Below are 20,791 nucleotides of genomic sequence, written 5' to 3' on the forward strand. Positions count from 1 at the left end.
TCTTCAGATCACAGCGTGTGACGTAACTTTTCCTCCTCTCGTCTATCCCTAGAGTGTGTGGCTGCATTTTTATGAATGCATTAAAAGAAGAAATAAAACAACAATAATAATAACAATAATAATAAAAGCAATTCTCCTGTGGAATAACACAGGGACCATGTCTGTATGAGTCATGCACACTGACTCAGTGTGGATTTCAAAGTCAAGCAACGTTTCTGTTGGTCCTCGACAGCTACAATTTCATTTATTGACACGTTAGATTTGAACATTTGAAAGTTACACATACAGCATATGAAATAAATACCACACAGATAAAAATAATACAAATACAATCTAATATTAATTCAAAATAAACAAAAATGCTCAGTTTAATGTCAATCATGAACATTTAGCGGGAGAAAATGGGCCAAGGAAGACTTATAAAGTCAAATGAATAAAAGAAAAGGTCTTTAATTTACAGGGCCAGTGATAAACTGGGACAAAGGTATGAGAGTATTATTAGCACAGGTGTGTCCAGGTGAGGACAGGTAAGATTAAATTTGATGAAAACAAAAATCTATATTTCTCCAAATGTACAATCACAAATGACATGTGTTAAGAATCCACATATAGATGTACAATTTAATCCTATGCAAAACGGCGGAAGAGGATTAGGGCCGCATGGAAAATACATTTGGGAAATAAAATGAAAAAATAAAAAATACAACTGACTAATCTCACAATTAAAAGTTAGAATTTTGGGAGGAAAAAAACTAAAAATCCTGGTTTCTATTCTGAGAATTCTGAGAAAAGAGAATCCTCTGGGAATTCTGAGGGGATAAAATCAGAATCCTGACTTTAATCTGAGAATTCTGAGTAAAAATAATCTGAATTTTGACTTTAATCTGAGAATTCTGAGAAAAAATGAATCCAACTTTAATCTGAGAACTCAGAGAAAAAAAATGTACAAACAGAAAATTCAAGTGACAAAAATAAATCAATATCGTGACAGAGGAACAAAATCTTAACTGTAAATCGACTCAGATGACCATATACATTTAATCTGAAAAAAACACATTCATACATTTACAAAAATTTCAAAATCTTCATTTACTCCTGATAATCCAGATTTTTGGTGCATATAGCAAAACTGTGCTCAGCTACTCTGTCCCTGAGTCTTCTTTTTGTAAGGCCACAGAGACACTCACACTCATACACTTTCTTTGAGCACCAGTAACACTGAAAATGTGGATTATAAAGATGTGATGTACCTACAGGAAGGAAGGAGACAGGAGAGGAAAGAGGCAAATTGTGACATGGTAGCAGCTGCAGAGGAAACACTCCTCCAGGTTAAGGAGGAAGGAAAAGTGAGACATCTCGATGACGGTGAAGCATGTAGTGGTGTCACAAGGTCAGAGTTGGACTTGGACAGGACGGGTGAGGTGTGCTGCAGGTTCAAATCCGCTCCCTCGCGTCAAGCTCGGCTGCGCCACCTAATGAAGCGGAAATTTGCCAGGAAAAAAATGAGAGGAGACGCCGAAATGGGTCGAGTAAGTGAAGACAGTTTAGAGGCGGAGAGACAACAGCGGCAGGGAGACGCAGGTGAAGGGGGGAGAGAATGTGACGAGGGGAGGAAAAGTAAAGAGAAGGAGGACAAACACCAAAATGGAAGACAAGCACAGAGAGGTCAGCCATATTAGCAGCTTTCAATGACCAGAGATTGTTGCCTAGCAGCAAGCAGGAGTAATCTCTACTCTTCTCTTCTCTTCTCTCTGGCTGTTGCTCTGTGCAGCATCAGGATTACATGGCACATGTGTCTTTCTACACACGGGTGACAAAAGGCATCGATTGTGTGTGTTCTTTAAGGACCACTAGTCTTCTGATAAAAAAAAAGGTCAGAATTCTGACTTTAATCTGAGAATTCAGAGTACAAAAAGTCAGAATTCTGACTTTTAGGGTTGCAAATTTCCAGAAACTTTCCTTGGGATTGGAAACTTTTGTTCAGGAATTTTTGGGGGGAAGAAATCCAAATTTGACTCTTCTCGTGGGAATTAATGGGAATTTTTGCAATCCCTAATTTTGACTTCATCTCACAGCTGGAAAAACACGTTACCAAATGCAAATGCAAAAATGATCCAGTGCAGAACTCTGTTCTTAGTTAGATCATCATTTCTGTCATGATGAATGTGCAGAAATGTGTCCAAAAATGTGTGAGCATATGGACAGTGTGCAAGGTACTGGTCCTGGTCCTGGTCCAGGTAGGACACTAAAGTGGATCACATGCACATGTACCAGGCTGACATGTGCCCTCATTTAAAGTGTGACTGGAGCGTTATATACACAGTGGAACAGTGGAATGTATAAGGAGACATTTTAAAGTCTGTGCTTTTTTATTCTAACTGGCCTAGATACAGAAAAGTACTGGTGCACCTGTCCAGGACGTGTCAGTGACACTTGCCAAATGCATGCTGGGATAAGCTCCAGCTACCCATGACCTGAACGTCACAGAGTCAGAGTGGAAAAGCAGGAAACATCGATCAGCTGGGGTAGAAGAAATGTGACATTAGTCATAATATGGACCCGTTCCAAGTGTCATTCACTCTGTTCTGAATGAGGATGAGTGTGAGGACGATGAGGTGAAATATCTTCAAAAATCACATTCTTCTAAACAATCAATGATTTGATCAAATAATAACGCGACAACTAAATGGGGGAGGGGGGGAATCTACTTTTTTAAGATAAGATAAGTCCTTTATTAGTCCCGTACAGTGTCACAGCAGCAAAGACAGTAAAGATAAAGATAATAAATCATAAACATGCATTGTTTCATAATATGTGAAAGTACAATATAGAAAGATATTAATTATAAAAAGTTAAAAACAGAATGTACATTATAGGCAGTTACCAGAAAACATGATTAAACATGATATGTGATATATGTATATTGCACTTATGAAAACTGACAGTGTTAAAATAACGTGTTGCATGAGAGCAGTGCTTGTTATTTCACAATTCTCTTATTTTATGGAATAAATAATTTACAATAATAATATTTATCAGATTAAAAGATAATGAAAATAATCTTTAACATCCACATGTGTGTTATTTATGTGTCTTTTTGTGCTTTTGATATTTATAAATATGTGTATGCTTATATAGACAGGCAGACAGTAGCTCAGTGGTTTAGAGCGAGTCATCCTTCAGCTTGAAGGTTGTGGGTTTGATTCCTGGCTCCACTAGTCTACATGTCAAAGTGTCCTTGGGCAAGGCACTTACAGTAAGAGGGCAGCGTGTGAATGGGTATGAAAGATGAGTGATAGAAAATGCGCTATGGGAATGAACTTGTTATATTGTTATTGTATATTTTTCATTTTTGTATATTTTATGTTGCTTATTTTATATCGTAGTACAACACTGTCGAGTGAATTTCCCTCGTGGGGGAACAACAACGTCAAATGTAATCTAATCTAATCCAAGTTTTATAAATACAAAATTCCCTTGTTTTCCAGGAGATATGCCAGTGCCTGAGGTGGCGTCTGACACTGCCTGCGCTGCCGCCATGTTGAGCCCTGTCCTCAATGCCTCCAACGGAGACGGCTCCGAGTCCGAAACTACATCCGCGATCCTCGCTTCAGTCAAAGAACAGGTCAGAACTCTCTCTTTTTCTCTGAATGTGTGTGTGTGTGTGTGTGTCATGAATGACTGAAATCTGAATATCACACTGATGAGGATGATCCCTCGTGTCCCAACAGGGCGACACAAGGTGACAGATCAACATAAACCACAATAATTAAAAGTAGACTCATCATAACCATGGTGTATCACGACAGAAATCTTATCTCTGTACACGTTTTAATGTAATTCAATATGGATATAAATCAAATCAATATTTCTTCAAGGCTGGCCGATATGGTTTATTAATAATATCTGGATATTTTTAGCCTGTATCCCCATGAATGAGATATATGTGGTCCTCATGAAAAGTTTTATTTTGAGATGTTTGGAGTGATACACTCAAAAATAAATAATATCTACTGTTTATGATCTGTATGACATGATCCCAAAAATACACTTATTATTATCACCTTTCATTTCACATAATACTTGCTTTATTTCTTGTGTTAGAAACAATGACATTGGCTGTAAATATGGTCAAATTCTGCTGTAACACAAGTAAGTAAGTTATTAAGTGACTTTTCTAAATATAATTTTGTTGATCCCATGTATTTTTATTTCTTCATCTTTGACTCAAACGCTGCTGCTTGTACTGCCACCTGGTGGCCTGGTGGTCACAAACTGAAACCATGTGATCCTACGACTGGAGCCTGAAGTTTGTGTGTGTGCTTTGTAAACCTCTAACTGTCCACGCCACAGTGTATTTAAAAAAGAAAACTGTGGTGATTTTTATCTCACAGGGGAGTTGCTAGTATTATGGGATGTGAGGGGAAACAACTCAGAAGCTAAAGATAACCAGTGAAAATGCTGAGAGTAGAAGAAGAAGAAAAAGGAAATAATGCATCTTTTAGACCGACGGCATCACTCTGAGTTACAGAGAGACGTCGTGGAAGAGCATTTCTAGTCCAAGTAGGTCATGAAGACGTGGACACACACACACACACACACTTATAGAGGATGTAGGGCATGATAATGGCCTTCTGAGAAGAATGTGTAAAAAGTGAAAAGCAAAAGAGGAGAATAATGGACGGAGCGTTTGCGTCAGCGATTTGCACAACGTGAACAGAGAGTTGCTCACTCACTCACTTCTCCGCCGCCTCCTTCCATCTTCCTCTGCGAGCTGCAGTTGTTATTGTCCATTCTTCTGCCATTGTTATGATTTTCCAAGTCAGTCGTTTGTCAAATTCCCTTCACACTTGTTCTTTTCAGTGTGATTTTTCTACATTGTGCAGCTATTTTCTCTGCAGTGTTTCTTCTGACTTTTTATTGTGTCATTTCATGTAGAAAATCAAGGCCCCTGAAGGTACCAGATATGGTTCCTTGCCTGTTTGTGGTAAAAAAAAAGAGGCAGTGTATATTCTGTATATATATATGTACAGATTATAAGAAAGTACAAGAAGTGTTTCCCAGTCCGAAATGAGGTTCTGCCTCATTAGGACTAGAGCTGCAACATACGATTATTTTCCTAATCGATTCATCTGCCGATTATTTTCTCGATGAATCGTTTGATCCATAAAATATCAGAAAACCTGTTGGTGTGCTCAAATGTCTTGTTTTGTCCACAAACCAAAATGTTTAACTTTCAATGATTTCTTTGTTATCCAAAGCAAAGAAATTAAGAAAATATTCACGGAACTCTTGTTTTAATCATTAAAAAGCTTCACTCCAATGAATCAATTATCAAAATAGCTGTGGATTAATTTAGTATTCGATTGTTTGTGTCAGCTCTAATTAGGACCAGGTTTTGGTCCTACTGAGGACTACTGGTCCTGACAAGGTCAGTGCCAGAAAACAGTCCCAAATACAAGAGCACCGACTCACACACTCACACACAAAGCCTGTTCTGTTTCTTCACAAAGACAAGGTCGGCCATGAGAGACCAAGAAAAGGCTTCACACACACACACACACACACACGCGCTCTACACACACACACGTACATACATGCTGCCAGTCAGAGTCCTTTGCCTCTGCTGACTCACACCAGGAGAATCCCCGCTGATGTTTTTACATCCATTTCCTTCCACCCACGCGAGATTGATTAGCCGTTTGACGTGGTATTCATCACATCTGTCAGCTTTTGTCAACGTGTCGTTCATCATCGCTGCCGTCAACACATCTGCCACTGGAGACGGAAGGAGCGATCGGGCGGGGGCCCTTTGATGAAACACCGCGTTGGCCGTGCCACCACCTCGGCACCAGGGGCCGTGCCAACCGTGTATGAAAATAGAACATTATGCAAACATGCGTTTGCATAATCTCTCTCAAAAAAATGTCATTTTCATGGTACAATTAATGACATGTTAAACAAAAGCCTTGTTCAGCCCAACTGGAAAGAAGCCAACTATTCTTAAATGGAATTAAATGTTCTAGCTTATAAATCTGCAGTCACTTTCAGACACTAATGTTCCTTAAAATGAGGAAAAATAGGCCAAATTTTTTGTAGAAGATTAGATTAGGCTGTATTGATCCCACACTGGGGGAATTCACTGTTAAAAGGACAGAAAATAGAAAATATAACAAAAAAAATACATTTAAGAAAGTTTAAATAACCACTAGGAGAGAGATTCTGCCATGTGAGAAATAATTTCTTTACTTGATTTAGCTGATTTTAATAATTCGCACTTAGAATTTCTTATACTGAATTTCCCCTCTTGGCCTGTTTTTTAAAAATTTTTTTATTAAACTTTTAGATTGAGATCATTTTTCTCATGCAAAACTTGCTCGCCAAGATTATTTTTCCCAATTCCTCCAGAAATGAGACTAATTTTTCTTTCTTGAAAATCTATTTTTGCAGTGTACACCCTGATGGGACTAGGTTTTCATGTGGACACGATACATAATTACATAGCTATTTACATTATATGTGTCGGCTACATAAATAGCGTAATGTAATACCAGCGCAGCACAGTGTAGCTCACCGATAAATTCCACAAAGAAGAAGAAAATTGACACAACTGCAGCATTGTGAGGTGTTTATCACAAGAAGACAAGCTTTGTTTTAGAGAAAGATGCAGGCATCATTTTTCTCTATAGTTGCACATAAGTGATGATTCTGTGTTAACAAATCAGTGGACTGCAGTGTGTCTAGCTCCACCCTGTCGTAGCCGGATGATTATTTTTGTTAACCCAACTGCAGGGTGCCAAACCTGGGGTGGTACGGCTCGGCTATTTTGGTACACATCTCAACGTCTGACAGTGGAAACGCAAACAGTCTACAACATCTTCAGCATATGTTTACCAGGTTAATCTCACTTTTAAAAAGCCTTTTCTGATCGAACCACTCGCTCTCCCGCACCAAACCTCATAGAGAAAATCATCAATTTTACATCACAGCACACAGGTTCTTTTCATCCATTGTCGCCTCCATTAGTAAGTTGAAAATGTATTATGTGTTGAGATCTACATAAATGACACAAACTTAGCAAACAGGGCAGCAGTAGACCAGCTGCTCCAGTGTCTCCATGAACTAAAAATGTGGATTTTATCTATGGACTTTGGTGCAAAACAGTTAACAGCTCCCAAACGTCTATTTTTTTCTGTGATGTAGATGCATCCACTGTGGCCCAGTTCTGAGAGGAATTCCTTGCTATGCGAGATGTGACCTATTTAAAAGAAGAAGTAGAAAGAAAAAAAAGCGACATTGGAGTTGTCTTGTTACTCGACAGACAACGTGAAAGTGGCACAGACCAGAGTCGCTGTCTTCTGCTCGCAGTCTGGTAACATGTCAAAACAGTCCAAGCTGGAAAAATCACACCAACGCAACCAGAGCATCGCGTTTTTCAATATTTTAGTTCTAGTAACTGCCAATCACGTGTAAATTATGGGATTTTAGCTGCAAGTTGGCTAATGATTCTGAAAGTTATTATACCAAGTACTATGGAATTAGATTTGTGTCAATATTTTCAACACTTTTTTTAAAAGCAAGCAACACTTAATGAATCATTCAAAAATATTATATTTTATTTGTTTGAAAATACACTTTCTGATCGGAATTTTGCTCCCTCACTTTTTGTTTGCGGCGTCGTTTTTTGTTTGCGATTCTGACCATGGGCGGGACTTAGCGAGCTGCCTGCTGATTGGCTACTGAGTTTTGGAGCGACAGCTCAATGGACCCGAAGTAGTCACGACTTTGAAATCACTGTCTGTCTGGAACTCTGACAAATTAATTGTAAGTATCGATCGTTTGTCGATGGCGACGTCGACTCCAAGCACAAATCATGGCAAAAAATAAGTGAGGGAGCACAAACGCAAAAGAGTCGCAGCAAACAAAAAGGGTATTTTCAAACAAATAAATGCTTGCTTCATGAAAACAGTGTCTCAAATCTAATTCCATAAAGTACAACCTGAGAAAATAATTTTTTTTCCCCTCATAAAACACATTTCTTCCGTTTGTAAATTATATGTTGTTTGATGTGAATCATCGGTGTTCAGCAGCAGCAACAGCACGCACTCCTGCTGCAAATAAAACACCGTGCTTCGATCAATGGGAAAAGGTATGTCGGGCCGGGTCAGGTTCAGGTGTAAAGACCCGCGGGCTGGATCGGGTCGGGTTGTAATTTTCAGGCCCATTGAGAACTCTATCTTGAAGTAAAATACAGCGGTGCAAATCGGCTGAGCCAAGTCAACTACAAAGCTTTCACAGGAGGCTAGAGCTGCAACTCATGATTATTTTCATAATCGCTTCATCTGTCGATTATTTTCTCCATTCAACGAATAATCGCTTGGTCCATAAAATGTCAGAAAACGTTAAAAAAACGTCGATCAGTGTTTGTCTAACCTGGAAACGAATGTCTTGTTTTTGTCAACAAAAAAACAAGACAAACAAGACAACAAACAGTTTTTAATGATTTCTTCCTGTTCATGCATGTTTGCATGATTTCTTAAGCAAATAAACCAAAAAATGTTCACATTTAAGATGCTAAAACAATCAGAAATCTTGTTTTAATCATGAGAAAAGCTTTAAAACGATGAATCGGTTATCAAAATAGTTGATATCGAGTAAATGTTTCAGCTCTACAGGAGGCAGATTTATTCCCAATAACATAATCTGCTCTCTCATCATCTTCCTCTTCCTCACATATACTTCACACACAGGTATAGTGATGATTAGATTAAGATTAAGATGACTCTATTATAATTTTTTTGTTATTTGCTCAGCTTCATGCCGATCATCTTCCAGTTTTAGTCGCATTTTAGTCATTTCTATGTGTGATAGTTTTAGTCCAGTTTTAGTCGACAAAAACTCAAAAAGGTTTTAGTCCAGTCAGTCAGAAATCTTGTTGTAATCATGAAAAAAGCTTCAAACCGATTAATCAATTATGGCGGTGATGTCGCAACCCGCCTGACCCATCTTGAAACACGGACCAAGGAATTGTTAGGTTTTAATTGACAGATTACACGCACAATAAGCAGAAATGTTGTGCATTTTGAACGCCTGACAAGCCACCCACTAACATTTCCGTCATTTTTCGTCTCATCAACGAAAACTCGTCATGTTTTTGTCATCAGAGATCCATGTTCGTAATTTCGTCATCGTCATCGTTGACGAAAACAACACTGTCACGTACCCTGGTAAATACAGTAGAACAGTATTTCTGACCGAGTACCACCAGAGGAAGCTCGCGTACCGCTGGTGGTACACGTGCCACAGTTTGAGAACCATGGAGGTAGCTTCAGAGAGGGAGTATCCATGTGGTCTCGCTTCTACTTCCAAACTGGTGAGACACTCATCACCACTGCTTCAACCCTCATTTCCATCATCCTGGCCACGCGGCCTCCCCGCTGTTCTGTTAAAAGCCTCAGCGCTGGTGAAACATATGGACTGTCAAAGAAGAGATGCTGCTTTCACCGCCTCATCAGAGGGGAGGAAAAACATGACAGCGCTTTCAAGACGGCTGAGAGGATTGAAATGGATGAAAACGAGGCAGAAAAACGTGCGGCGGAGAGAGAGAGAGAAGTCGACCAGCGGGGAAGAGATTGTTACACGGGCCGTTTTGCCAGTTATCATGGCCGCCGCGGGAAAATGAACGTGAATCATGGTGTTCTGTGGAACTGTTCACTCTTAATTGGTGCTGCAGCAGGAAAAACATCTTCTCTCTAATCTGCCCTACAACACACATGAATCCAATCAAAAGCAGTTTAGGCTGAAGTCACTGACATCACTTTCTTTTTCTCTCATATTTTTAATTCATGATATATGCTTTGGATATTTGGCACCTGATTACTTGGCTGACTGTCCTGATAATCAAGCCACCTGGATTTATTTTGATTTTATGGCTGTAGAATTGTCAATGAGTGAGCATTTCTGCCCCCTTTTTCCAAGATAACTTTCACTTTCCATATCTGGCAGTGATTCAAGCTGAGAGAAGCTGATGTCACAAACGTGTGACACGCCGGTGAATCTCGTCTGTGGTCAGACGGTCGTTCCGCAGAAGTCCTGAGGGGCTACCGTAATGACAAGTACATGGGTGCAAAGCTTCATCTTCTAAAGCTTTATCCTTTATAAGAAGAGGCTTTATTAGAAACCAGAGAACCTGCAGAAAACCCACGCAAAAAATCCTATGTATAACCCCAACATTTACGTAGGAAGGTAGGTGGTAGTCTTCCCAGCAACATGCAATAAAAAGCAGGTGTTTTTTAGTAATTCGTAAAACTCTAAAACTCATTATGGCTTTGAGCAATAATCGTCCTTGAGTTCTTTATTCTCTTTTTGCCCTGCAGTTTGAATAAACTGTATTATTGCTGACTGAATCGTTTCCCCCCTCTTCTTGCAGCACAATGAGTCTGTTTTACACTTGATCATAATGTGCCGTGTCTGTTCCTGTGCTTAAAACCATCCTTGGCTCAGTCTCGCCCAGCGGCTTGGAAACACTGACGCTGGCGAGGAGCGGAGTGAAACATCTCCGGCTACAGACGAATAAATAAAACAAGACAAATGGCTGTGGTTTGGGATGAACATTTAAGTAGTTTTGGTATCTGCAGAGCACTAAATCTCCTGGAATCTGTCTCCTGTGTTGTCTTCGTCTTTATCTTATTTCACCTCACCTCCTTTCATGCAGGCTTGCTTTCCTCTGCCTCCAGGACGACTTCATTTCTGACTTCTCGTACTTAATCATTTTTCCAGCCTCAAAGATTTCTTCGCTCCAGACGGCAGCGGGTCTTTGCTGCCTCGACATTTTTCCTCATTGGACATCCTCTCTCTTCTAAAACAACTAAATGCCAAGCGAACACCACAGGGCACAATTAGACTCCTTTACACCAGACTGCGGCCCACGCAGCCCACCACTGTCCTGCGCTCTTTCATTTTACTTTACTAATTGCTTTAATGGTGTTTTCAAGGACCAGCCTGTTCCTGTTAGCTCGTGGCTGCACACTAACTCACTGTCCGTCTTCTCCCCGTCTCCTTTAATAGGCTCAAAATGGAGCCTCGATCTTTGGTAATGCAATCAGTTGACAAGCACTTGGTGCTCATTAAAACATCGTAGTTAACTGCTGTCGTTTCTAACTTAATTGCTTATCGGGCTGTGTTACACTCACACGTCCACACCAATAAACCTGTCATTCATCCAGTGCGTTGCGTTTCTGTTGTGTAGGAGGTACTGTGTAATTCATAGTACCTAAATAACGTTGAGGAGGACGTGTCTGACACCAGGAACTGTATAATGGAAAAGTGCCATTATATTTGCATCAGGAGTGGGTATTTACCTATAGAAGCCTCTATGGTTTTAATGGACAAACAAATCAGCTTTTGAGCTTTACTGCAACCGTAGACTCTACTACATGCTTGCCACAGGCATTTTTACCACTAGATGCTGCTAAATCCTACACACTGTACATTGAAGCCACAACCAAGTGGAAAAAGGGTGTGATTTCACAGAATCTGAACTTCTCGGTTTGAAGCCTCTTTTGACGGCACAATGTTGACATTTTGCAAACTAGGGCTTCCACAACAATACGATAGTATCACAATATTGCAAAATACTGAGTATGTGCGATTGATGTTGCAAATCAAGTGAAAAGTAGGTTTATTTATTTTTTTACCATAGACGTGCATTCAAGCTTCACGGAGAAAAAGGGAAAACTAGGTCAATTTTTTTATTTACGGTCCATAGTCACACCCAATCATTGTAGCATGTGATACTCCATGTGCTCAAAATGTGGCTTTTACTTGAACTTTTCACAAAAAAAACCCAAAACAACAAAAAACAATAGCAATTTTTGTTTTTCATTTTCATAATTTCAAAGAGAAGAGCTTTTATCTGAAGATTTGCATCAACAGAACAAAACTGAAGCTTGTTTTGCTCCTATCTTTTTAAATGACATTTAAATGACGTTCATTAGAGATGCAAAAGTGAACTAAAATAGTTTGCTTTAAATTGTTATGTGGAAATTGGCAATATAATTTTTGCACTTAAGACAAACTAAAAACTGCTGAAAAAGTATGATTATACTTAATATGACTTAATTTATGAGTTCATCACTGGATGTTTCCTAAAGAAATTATTCTCCATGAGGAGCTAATTGAATGAAAAGAAACCATGACCCAGAAACAGCAATTAAAACTGAAATAAAACTGAACCATAGGTTTGCTGAACCACCTGCTTATGCACATGTATACATGATCTCTCAGACTCAGAAACACTGTATTTTCCATGTTTTTCAGCATTATTTCTTTGGCAGGTGAAAGATTTTAAACTCCCACAGAGACTAAAATCATAAAATCATGGTGTCTGCTGTGATCCTGGTGCAACCTGAGCCAATGCAAATTGGAATAAAGAAATGACTGGAGGCTGGATCTTTGCATGCAGCATGTATTCACACTGACATTCAGTGGCATTCAGACGGAGCGCTCACGATAAAAGAAAAGGTTTTCAGGAAGTGTCACAGGTTTTTTTAGTGTTGTACCTATTTCTGCTGCAAAGCCATGGCTCTGAAATTTGAATCAGATTGCATCTGGGTAAGTGACCGTGGGTCATCTGAGTTTCTACTTCATTTCTCCACATATTTGTTTTTATATGAGCACAAAATAACACGGATAAAGGCTTTTAGAAGTGTGTTCAAGTGCTATAATTAAATGTGATACTTCTTTCCTTCTTAGGGGATTGTTACGAAACTAGTGAAACTGTGAGGCTCACTGGTTACACTATTGCTACCTAAGGGCAAATCAAGAGAAGTGGATTATATTTATGTGGATTAAAAGTACACATTTTCCTCAAGGGGCTATTGAGTCTCTACAACATTCTTACTTACATTCTTACATTCATACTTACTGTACATGTGAGATTTAGACCAAGAAAAGAACAAAAGTGCTAATGAAGAGTTATTCCACTCAATTTCTGTTCAACCAGAGAAGTATCACAAATATGACACTGATCCTGAGGACAAATGTTCAAATTATACAAGGTGTAAGATACACTCAAAAGTACAATTACACAGAAAATAAAAATATTAAAATTCCCAAAATAAATACACAGAGAAGGGAATGACAGACTTTTGTACACTTACTTTTCCAACTGACAATAAACACTAACTACATAACTACTTTTTCTTTTACTTTTAAAAGAATTTCAAGTTTTTGCCAATAAACACTTGCTAGCTAACTAGCTAGCTAATGAAATAAAAAAAACTTTTATGACACACTAACTTTTCCAACTGCCACCGCCGCTAGTTAGCTAGCTAGCTAACTAACTAACTTTTATAGACTACTTTTAAAAGAATTTCAGGTTTTTATAGACTCACTAACTTTTCCAACTGCCAATAAACACTCACTAGCTAGCTAAATAAAAACTTAATTAAATAAATAAATAGACACTCGCTAGCTAGCTAGCTAGCTAACTAACTTCTCTTAAAAAATATTGTCTACCACAGAGCCACCACATTTTTAAAATGCTTAAGTACATATGTAAATGTAATATACTTGTGCTTTTACTCAAGTATCCCTTTTAGGTTCTTTATACCAGACTGGTTTCAATTCTCAAACTTTCAAGGGTTTCAAGGACCTGTAGGAACCCTGATGCATTTGCACCAATGCTGTTCAAAGACCAAACCAAATAAAAACCCACATAAAGCTGATTAAACACATTCTCACTGGTTTAAATGGGGAGTTTTTAATCACTGGGAGTGAAGTATTCGTCCACTGTTTTACAGGTTCTCTCCTACTCCCGCCCCCTATTCTCCTAAAATCCTTTTCTCTGTGATGTGGGGGTTATGAAGGAGGGATTGACGGGTGGTGGTGGGGGGTGCAGATGGTCTGGTCAGAGAAAGAGAGAGAGAGAGAGGGGTGGAGCAAAGGAGACAGAGAGTGACTGGCAAGCAGCAGGCTGTTTTTTGGGCAAGGTCGATCGGTGGGAGGGCCCATTGTGATGCAACGTTGCATAAATAATGCCACGGGGCTTCTAAATGCTCCGTTGCTATGGGGACCTTTGTGCCTCGGTGAACACACTGTGTGTGTGTGTGTGTGTGTGTGTTTCATGGCCCCCGAGGAGGGACGGAGGAAAAAGACATAGAGAGCGAGGGGAGCTCAAGTGACACTTGTAGTCTCTCCCTCTCTCTCGCTCTGTCTCTCTGTTTTGCTCGCTGTGCCCTGACCCGGGACGGATGAGTGTCTGGAGGAGGGAGAAAGGCGGGACACCCTGTGATTTTTGTGTGCGTGTGTGTGTGTCTGGTGAAAGATGGTCCATGTGAAGGTATGTGTGTTTGTTTATTTCTGTACATTCTTTTTTTTCCTCTCCTAAATCCCACCACCAATCTGTGGCAGAGCACATTCCATCATGGTGTGTGTGTGTGTGTGTGTGTGTCTCCATCTGCAGTAACAGGTGTCTGTCTGTCAGCCTTGAATTAGAGGGAGCAGAGATTGGAGAGGCAGGGGTGAGAGAGGTGGGGGGGAGGGTGGGGTGAGAGGGTATCGCTTTTGGTTGTTTTCGAGGAGCCTCACATCCAATATTCTCATGGCCTTGCTGCGTCAGTCTCGGGAGTAAAAGAAAAAAGGCAAAAAACTTCTTGTTCTGATGTGATTTTGCCCTAAAAGTAGGTTGATTTTACTCCTTTTTCAAGCAAATGAGGTTTGGTTTCTTTTGAGATGTAAATGGAGACGTTACTTTGTTACAGCGGATATGTGTTTACATCAAAGGATTGCACACGCTATATATTTTATTTTATTTTTTAAAAAGGCGTTTGTGTGTGTTGAAATGTGTACCCTGAATGGATTTTTAGTGTGTGTAATGTGATTTTTCGTCCTTTATTTACGTTTTATTACTTTTCTAACCGGGTTTATATCGAGCTCCATGTTCCATCTCATTGTTTACACTGGCAGTTCTCTTGTCTTGAATCTCGGCTGAAGTTTTAAGAAGCAAGTTTTCTTTTTCTTTCTTTGTTTTTGTCGTTTGTTATTTATTTGCTAAATAATTTATGGTCAGCCCAGTATACACAGAGGTGATTTTCTGCTCTGTCCGCTGTAGAACAGTGGATATTATTTTCTGCAGTCAACTGTAAACACGTTCCACACGCTGTGGAGCTGGAGGTGTGTAAACAGGGTCGAGTGCATGTTCCTCTCACTTTGCAACAGTATTAACACATGAGTGGGTTCGCATGAATGTGTGTGTGTTACAGCACGTTACATAGATTTTTCTGTGTCCTAATTCGCTGCCATTTCAAGTTTGATGTCACTACACTTAACTATGTCATGAAGACAATGGGAAACGTTGTCCACTTTACTGTGTGACACAACAGTTTGTCTTAATTTATGTATGGGAAAAATGTTTGTGTGTGTTCTCACACACTGTAAGAGGCTTTAGGCTGTGGACACATAACATATAACAATATTCCACAGAAATGTGTGAAAACAATATTTATGATGATATTTTAAAAGAATGGAACAATGTTTTATTGATGATTGCAGACAGCGGCATTTATTAGTGCCAAGAATGTGAGAGCATTTCCATAATTCTTTACTGAGTTGACGACTAAAGTGCATTTATTACAAGGTGGAGGCAGCAGTAGCAGCAGCACGGTTGTACAGTACTTGGTAGAGTGCATGTTTAAATATTACGGTGTTTCCTGAATGCATTTCTTGCCTTTTTCCTTTTCGCTTTGTCCCGTGTTTTTACACTGTTAAAATGTAAAACGATAATCCTTACATGTGTCCACTTCTACCACCACGATAGTATGTTTGCTCATTTATTCCGTTGTTACCCTACTAACACACAATGCTCAAAGAACGTTCCTTCAGCCTAATGTTCCCTAAATGTTGAGGGAATAAATTAAGCTCCTCGGCTTTGGAATACCCTGCCATGTTACATCAGATAGTCCCGGACTCTTGAGATCAGTGGTTACATACAGTGTGATGACCGGGTTTAGCAGGGTGCTGATTGTCGCTCGAATACAGTGACAGACGTGTGATGTTTTTGGCCGTGAAAAACTTTTCCACCCATCTTCCACTTCTACTGTATCCAGCATCGTATTAGCAAAGCATGGCAAGGCTTCGGTGTGATTTGATTTGTCAGGCGAGAATTAGACGACTGCTTTCATGTGACGCTGACACACACACACACACAAAGAAAAGAAAAGGAGACTAATTCTCCCCTCAGACTTGTTCCTCCGCTCCCCGGACTTTTCCACTCGCAGAGTAACCCCTCAGTTCTGCGACGTATCAAACTCTCTCTCTCTCAGTGAATATCTGTCAGACCCACGGCTGCCTGCTCTGTTTTACCACCACAGACTGCAGACTCCATTAAACAACGATTAAAAATGTGTTTCCGACGATGGAGCCAAAATAATGATGAGGATGACTGTAAATGTGACAGTAAATAAATGGACAGATTGTTTTGACACACACTCTCTCTCTTTCTCTCTCTAGGAGTTGCAGTTTGAACGTCTGACCAGGGAACTGGAAGCCGAACGACAGATTGTTGCCAGTCAGCTGGAGAGATGCAAGCTTGGCTCTGAGACAGGAAGCATGACAAGCATCAGGTGTGTGTATGTGTGTGTCGGCTGTGCTCGTGTCAGTGACTTTATGGCTGTACAGCTGGTCACTCTACAGAAACACGTCTTGATTTCTATCCAAATCTCATCTCTTCCTGGCTCAAACCACAGTTGAAGAACGTGGGTGTTTTGCTTTTGAAGTCAGAGGGTACAATGTTCCTGCATTCCTCTGGTGCACTGGCTCGAGTTCCTTCTCCGGTTACCACATACTTTCTACTGTAGCTTTGCGGGAGAGTTGTACTGTACTCATACTACAGTCATATTGTTGTTTTCTAAGATTTTTTTAGCTTCTGTCAGTGAAATGCTTCAGGTAAAATATTAAGATCTCATCCAACAGCTCTATATTCTTTCTAAGTGTATTCTCAGGTCTCTAAAGCCTGTTCCACACTAGATTTCGGTCTAGATCTGGACCTGCAGTGTGAGCGATTAACAGACGCGATTTTATCGCAAGTATTAAACATGTTTGATATTTACGACTGAACATTGATTAGGAGCGTGAGCATAATCCTGCAAAAACCAACGAGAACGAGTTGATTGGGTAACGGATGTTGCCTACTTTTGTTTATGCTGACAGTTAGCTTCCATGTCTGTTTACATTCTGAAATCACGCGAGTTTCTGTGAGATCTCAAATCCCTGGAATCTCCTCCCTGAAGTGCCTGGTCCTGCGTCCTAACTGGATCTTTTAGTCTCTACTTTCTCAGGATTGAAACATTGAAAAATAGGTGTCAAAGTTCATTGTGTCTGTGGTTTTCCATGTTTTTTTGTTTAGTTTCCGTTCACATTCAGCTACAAGTGAAAAAAAGTGTCTACCTCTATACCAACTGTGTCCAATATTGATACCTATATCAGTCCGATACAAAGATTTAAACGTTTATGTCTTCACGGCAAAGGTAAAGATTGTTTCCATCTGGACGTGGCCTAAATTAGGATAGAAATCCTGAATAGTTCTGCTTTCAGTACTAGTAATAAGCTTCTGTGATGCATATGCGAGTGCTTTTGGAATTTAAAAGGAAACTTGTGTGAGGTATGATGACACAAGAAACACATTCTTACATTTTTCAAACACGACGTGCAATTTTCTGTCAATTAAAACTTTAATTACTTCACACAAAGAAGTCAACAATGTGCAGCTGTCACAGGAGTCTATTATTCTACTCAGGGCCCCCATTTGTTTCCCGTGAAAACTGCACACAATGTGAAGGGACCGTCACATTATCTGCCCGCTGATTGAGTTTGAACCCGAGCCTCCTCTCTGCTCTGAGCCCAAAGAGCACATTCTACTCATTCCCCGCCAGTGTCAATGTGAGAACAGCACTGCTCAAACTGTTGTGCTAATGCACTTAGCCTCCCTCTCAGGACAATGTAACACGATTAAAGCCTCCGTCTCACCCCCCCCTCTCCCCATTCACACATAAATAGACACATACAATCCATCACCTTTTGGAGCAAGTGGGGATTCCATCCAGCTCAAACTAATTACTCATCTGCCCTGGACTGTAACTCTCATTTCAGTGGGGTTCACCAACAAAGAACAGGAAGATGCTCCAAACCTGATTCATCCACACGTCTAATTAACCAGCGTGTGCAGTTAGCTCTTCAGCGCTGTAACACGAGGGCCTCAATTTAAAATCTGCGGCAACGTGGGAGATTGAAAAGAAAAAAAAAAAACATGTTTGACTTTCCCATCTGCACACAGATGGAACAAAGACTCTGCCATTTCGCTAACTCGATTAGATGCTTTTACGGTTTAGTGAGGAGCAGATCACTCTGCCGTCTCTCACTTTCTGTATGTTGTCCAACGCGTTTGACTCGGAGGTAAATGGACAAATGGTCCAGCAGAAACGAGTCCACAGAGGAAATATGCTGGGATTTGCTTTAATGCCTGAAGTGTCGGGTTTATGGTTTAACACTCTTATGACCATCAAGACAATCAGGCCGTCTGGATTTATTTTAATTTTATGGCTGTAGAATTGTCAAAAAATTAGTGCTTCTTTCTGGCAGTTATTCAACCATTCATTTTATGTAAACTTGTCCGTTGTGAACATAGCATTACTCAGTGTATCTTGCTCTCATGCTAGCTGGCTAGCTAGAAGTGTTGCCAACTCCCCAGTAAGGGACGTAGCTATTAGCTGGTCCTAAAAGTCGCTAAATTACATCATCACCTAATTTGAGCTTTAATAAAACAAGCTTCAAAGTAGTTTTCACCAACAAATGTTGTTAGTTGCTTATTTGAAAAAGATTAGCTAGAGGAGTGTGAATACTCGCTAAGTAATCTACATAATGCTAGCTAGCTAGCGGGTTTGTCACCTGTCAAAAAGTATATAAGTAGCTAATAAACACCTGTGTTTATTAGCATTACATTCTTCAAAAGTATAAAAGTGTGAGCTGAAACCCTGACAACTAAATTGGTAGCCACTGCGATATCGGAAAAGTTGTATAATGTAAGAATTTATTCTTACATTACAGTTATTACAGTTATTTTTATACGTTGATTACAGTATACATCAGTTGAAGGATTTCTGTCGTTTAAATGGAGAACAAATTGTTTTTCTGATTTTTCAGCTTGTGAATATTTTCTGTTTTTTGAGAAATCATTAAATCGGAAATGTTTGGTGTTTGGACAAAACAAGACATTTATGTACCAAACTAGCTAGCTAATCATTTCATCTGGTAACAAAATAGTAGATGTTAAATAGATGGTACATTACAATGTACAATCTGCAGCATATTTCAATTAGGAAATGTCTGTAATGTGTAACATGTGATTGGGCTACAACAATTAATCAAATGTATTGTCCAATATTTTCACAATTTCTTAATTTTCAGTTTCTTTTATGTGATTTTTTTCTAGTTCATTTGCACCATATGACACAGAAATCATTAAAACTGAATGATTTTGGTTTGAGACATTATTTAGAGATTTGGGAAACCAATCAACATTTTTCTGGCCCAAACAAGGACTCAATTAATCAAGATAATAATCCATAATTAATGAATTATGAAAATAATCATGACTTGCAGCTCTATATCTACATCCAAACACTAGCTACAAATCTGCAGCCCGACACATCTTTCCCTATGATGTAGCTCCAATTTCTACACCCAGACAGACAATATATATAATATGACCATCATGACCAGGGACAGTGCAGTCGCCGTGTGGGGTTTTAACCTTGGCAGATGGTTGTGCCAGATATAATAAAGACTGTGTGTCACTGTGCTCAGGGTGACTTTTCATAACTTCTGGCTTAGGAAAGTTGAGAAAAATCATGTGATGGGGGGTAATGTGTCTGAACAGAAAAGCCAACACAAGAGAGTCGGGGAATGTGAATCGTAAGAATTGTCACGTCATCGTAAGGGCTTTTAGTCCTTGCAAGCTGTTTCAATTTCGCTTTAATATTTTTATATGACAGCTCCCCATAAAAAACTGTCGGGTTAAAGCATGAAGAATGTGAATTATGAATGAGCGTTACTTGCAGCTGTGTGGACGGTGGGGGTGCTGCGAGTTCAGAAAGCTGCTCCTGTTGTGTTATGGAAGATAAAGACTTTCAGAGGTGCTAATGAGTTCTTCAGCTCTGCCTTTGTTTCCAGTCTTAATCAGTCACCACAGGTCACAGTGTCTGCCACGGAATATGCTGCTGCTTTAACACCTCAAAAAGCACAAATCCTGCCTCTCTCTTGTGTGTCTGTGTGTGTGTGTTGCTTTGCAAGTTAAATTGAAACAATTATGTCTGTGAGGAGAAAAAAAAAACTGTGATATAAACTTTGTCTAAATTCAGGAGCCGTCTCCTTCACTGAACACAGCCAAGATCACAGACAATAAACTAATATTAGATCGAATATCCTTGCTGCATGTAACGTGAACGGTTTTACGTTTTTTTTAGGTCCCGCTCGATGTCTTGATTTCTTACACCAATATAGAGCAATGGTTCTCAGTCCTGGTCTCATCAGGCTTTATGCAGACCTTGATGACCAGCTGACCGTTTCAATCAGGTGTGTTGGAGCAGGGAAATCAAGAAACCCTTCTATGAGGAGTACGAGTTCAGGAGAATCTGGCTGGTACCAGTGTTTTGGGAGCCCGAAAACCAGCGTGAAAAACTCATCTTGCTTTGTCATCCTTGTCTTTTGTTTGAAGTTCGTACACGGCGCACAACAT

The 20,791-nt window shown here is 39.7% G+C and overlaps 1 protein-coding gene across 8 annotated transcripts in view; it reads left to right on the top strand.

The window, feature by feature from the left end:
* The first annotated feature begins 3,488 nt into the window (after nt 1-3,488).
* The window catches only part of ctnnd2b (catenin (cadherin-associated protein), delta 2b), a 98,046-nt gene continuing 80,743 nt past the window's right edge, over nt 3,489-20,791 (top strand). For 6 of the 8 annotated variants that reach the window (XM_044021071.1, XM_044021081.1, XM_044021088.1 and 3 more), the window contains exons 1-2: nt 3,489-3,625; nt 16,510-16,622. In XM_044021071.1, coding sequence (XP_043877006.1) covers nt 3,494-3,625; nt 16,510-16,622 — 245 coding nt within the window. In that variant the 5' untranslated portion in view covers nt 3,489-3,493. Of the gene's footprint in view, nt 3,626-14,144; nt 14,342-14,564; nt 14,682-16,509; nt 16,623-20,791 lie in introns of those variants that run through there. The other 2 variants (XM_044021110.1, XM_044021115.1) reach the window with 2 other exon arrangements.

This window comes from Solea senegalensis, linkage group LG1 (genome assembly GCF_019176455.1).
Source record: "Solea senegalensis isolate Sse05_10M linkage group LG1, IFAPA_SoseM_1, whole genome shotgun sequence".
Classification (NCBI taxonomy): Eukaryota; Metazoa; Chordata; class Actinopteri; order Pleuronectiformes; family Soleidae; genus Solea; species Solea senegalensis.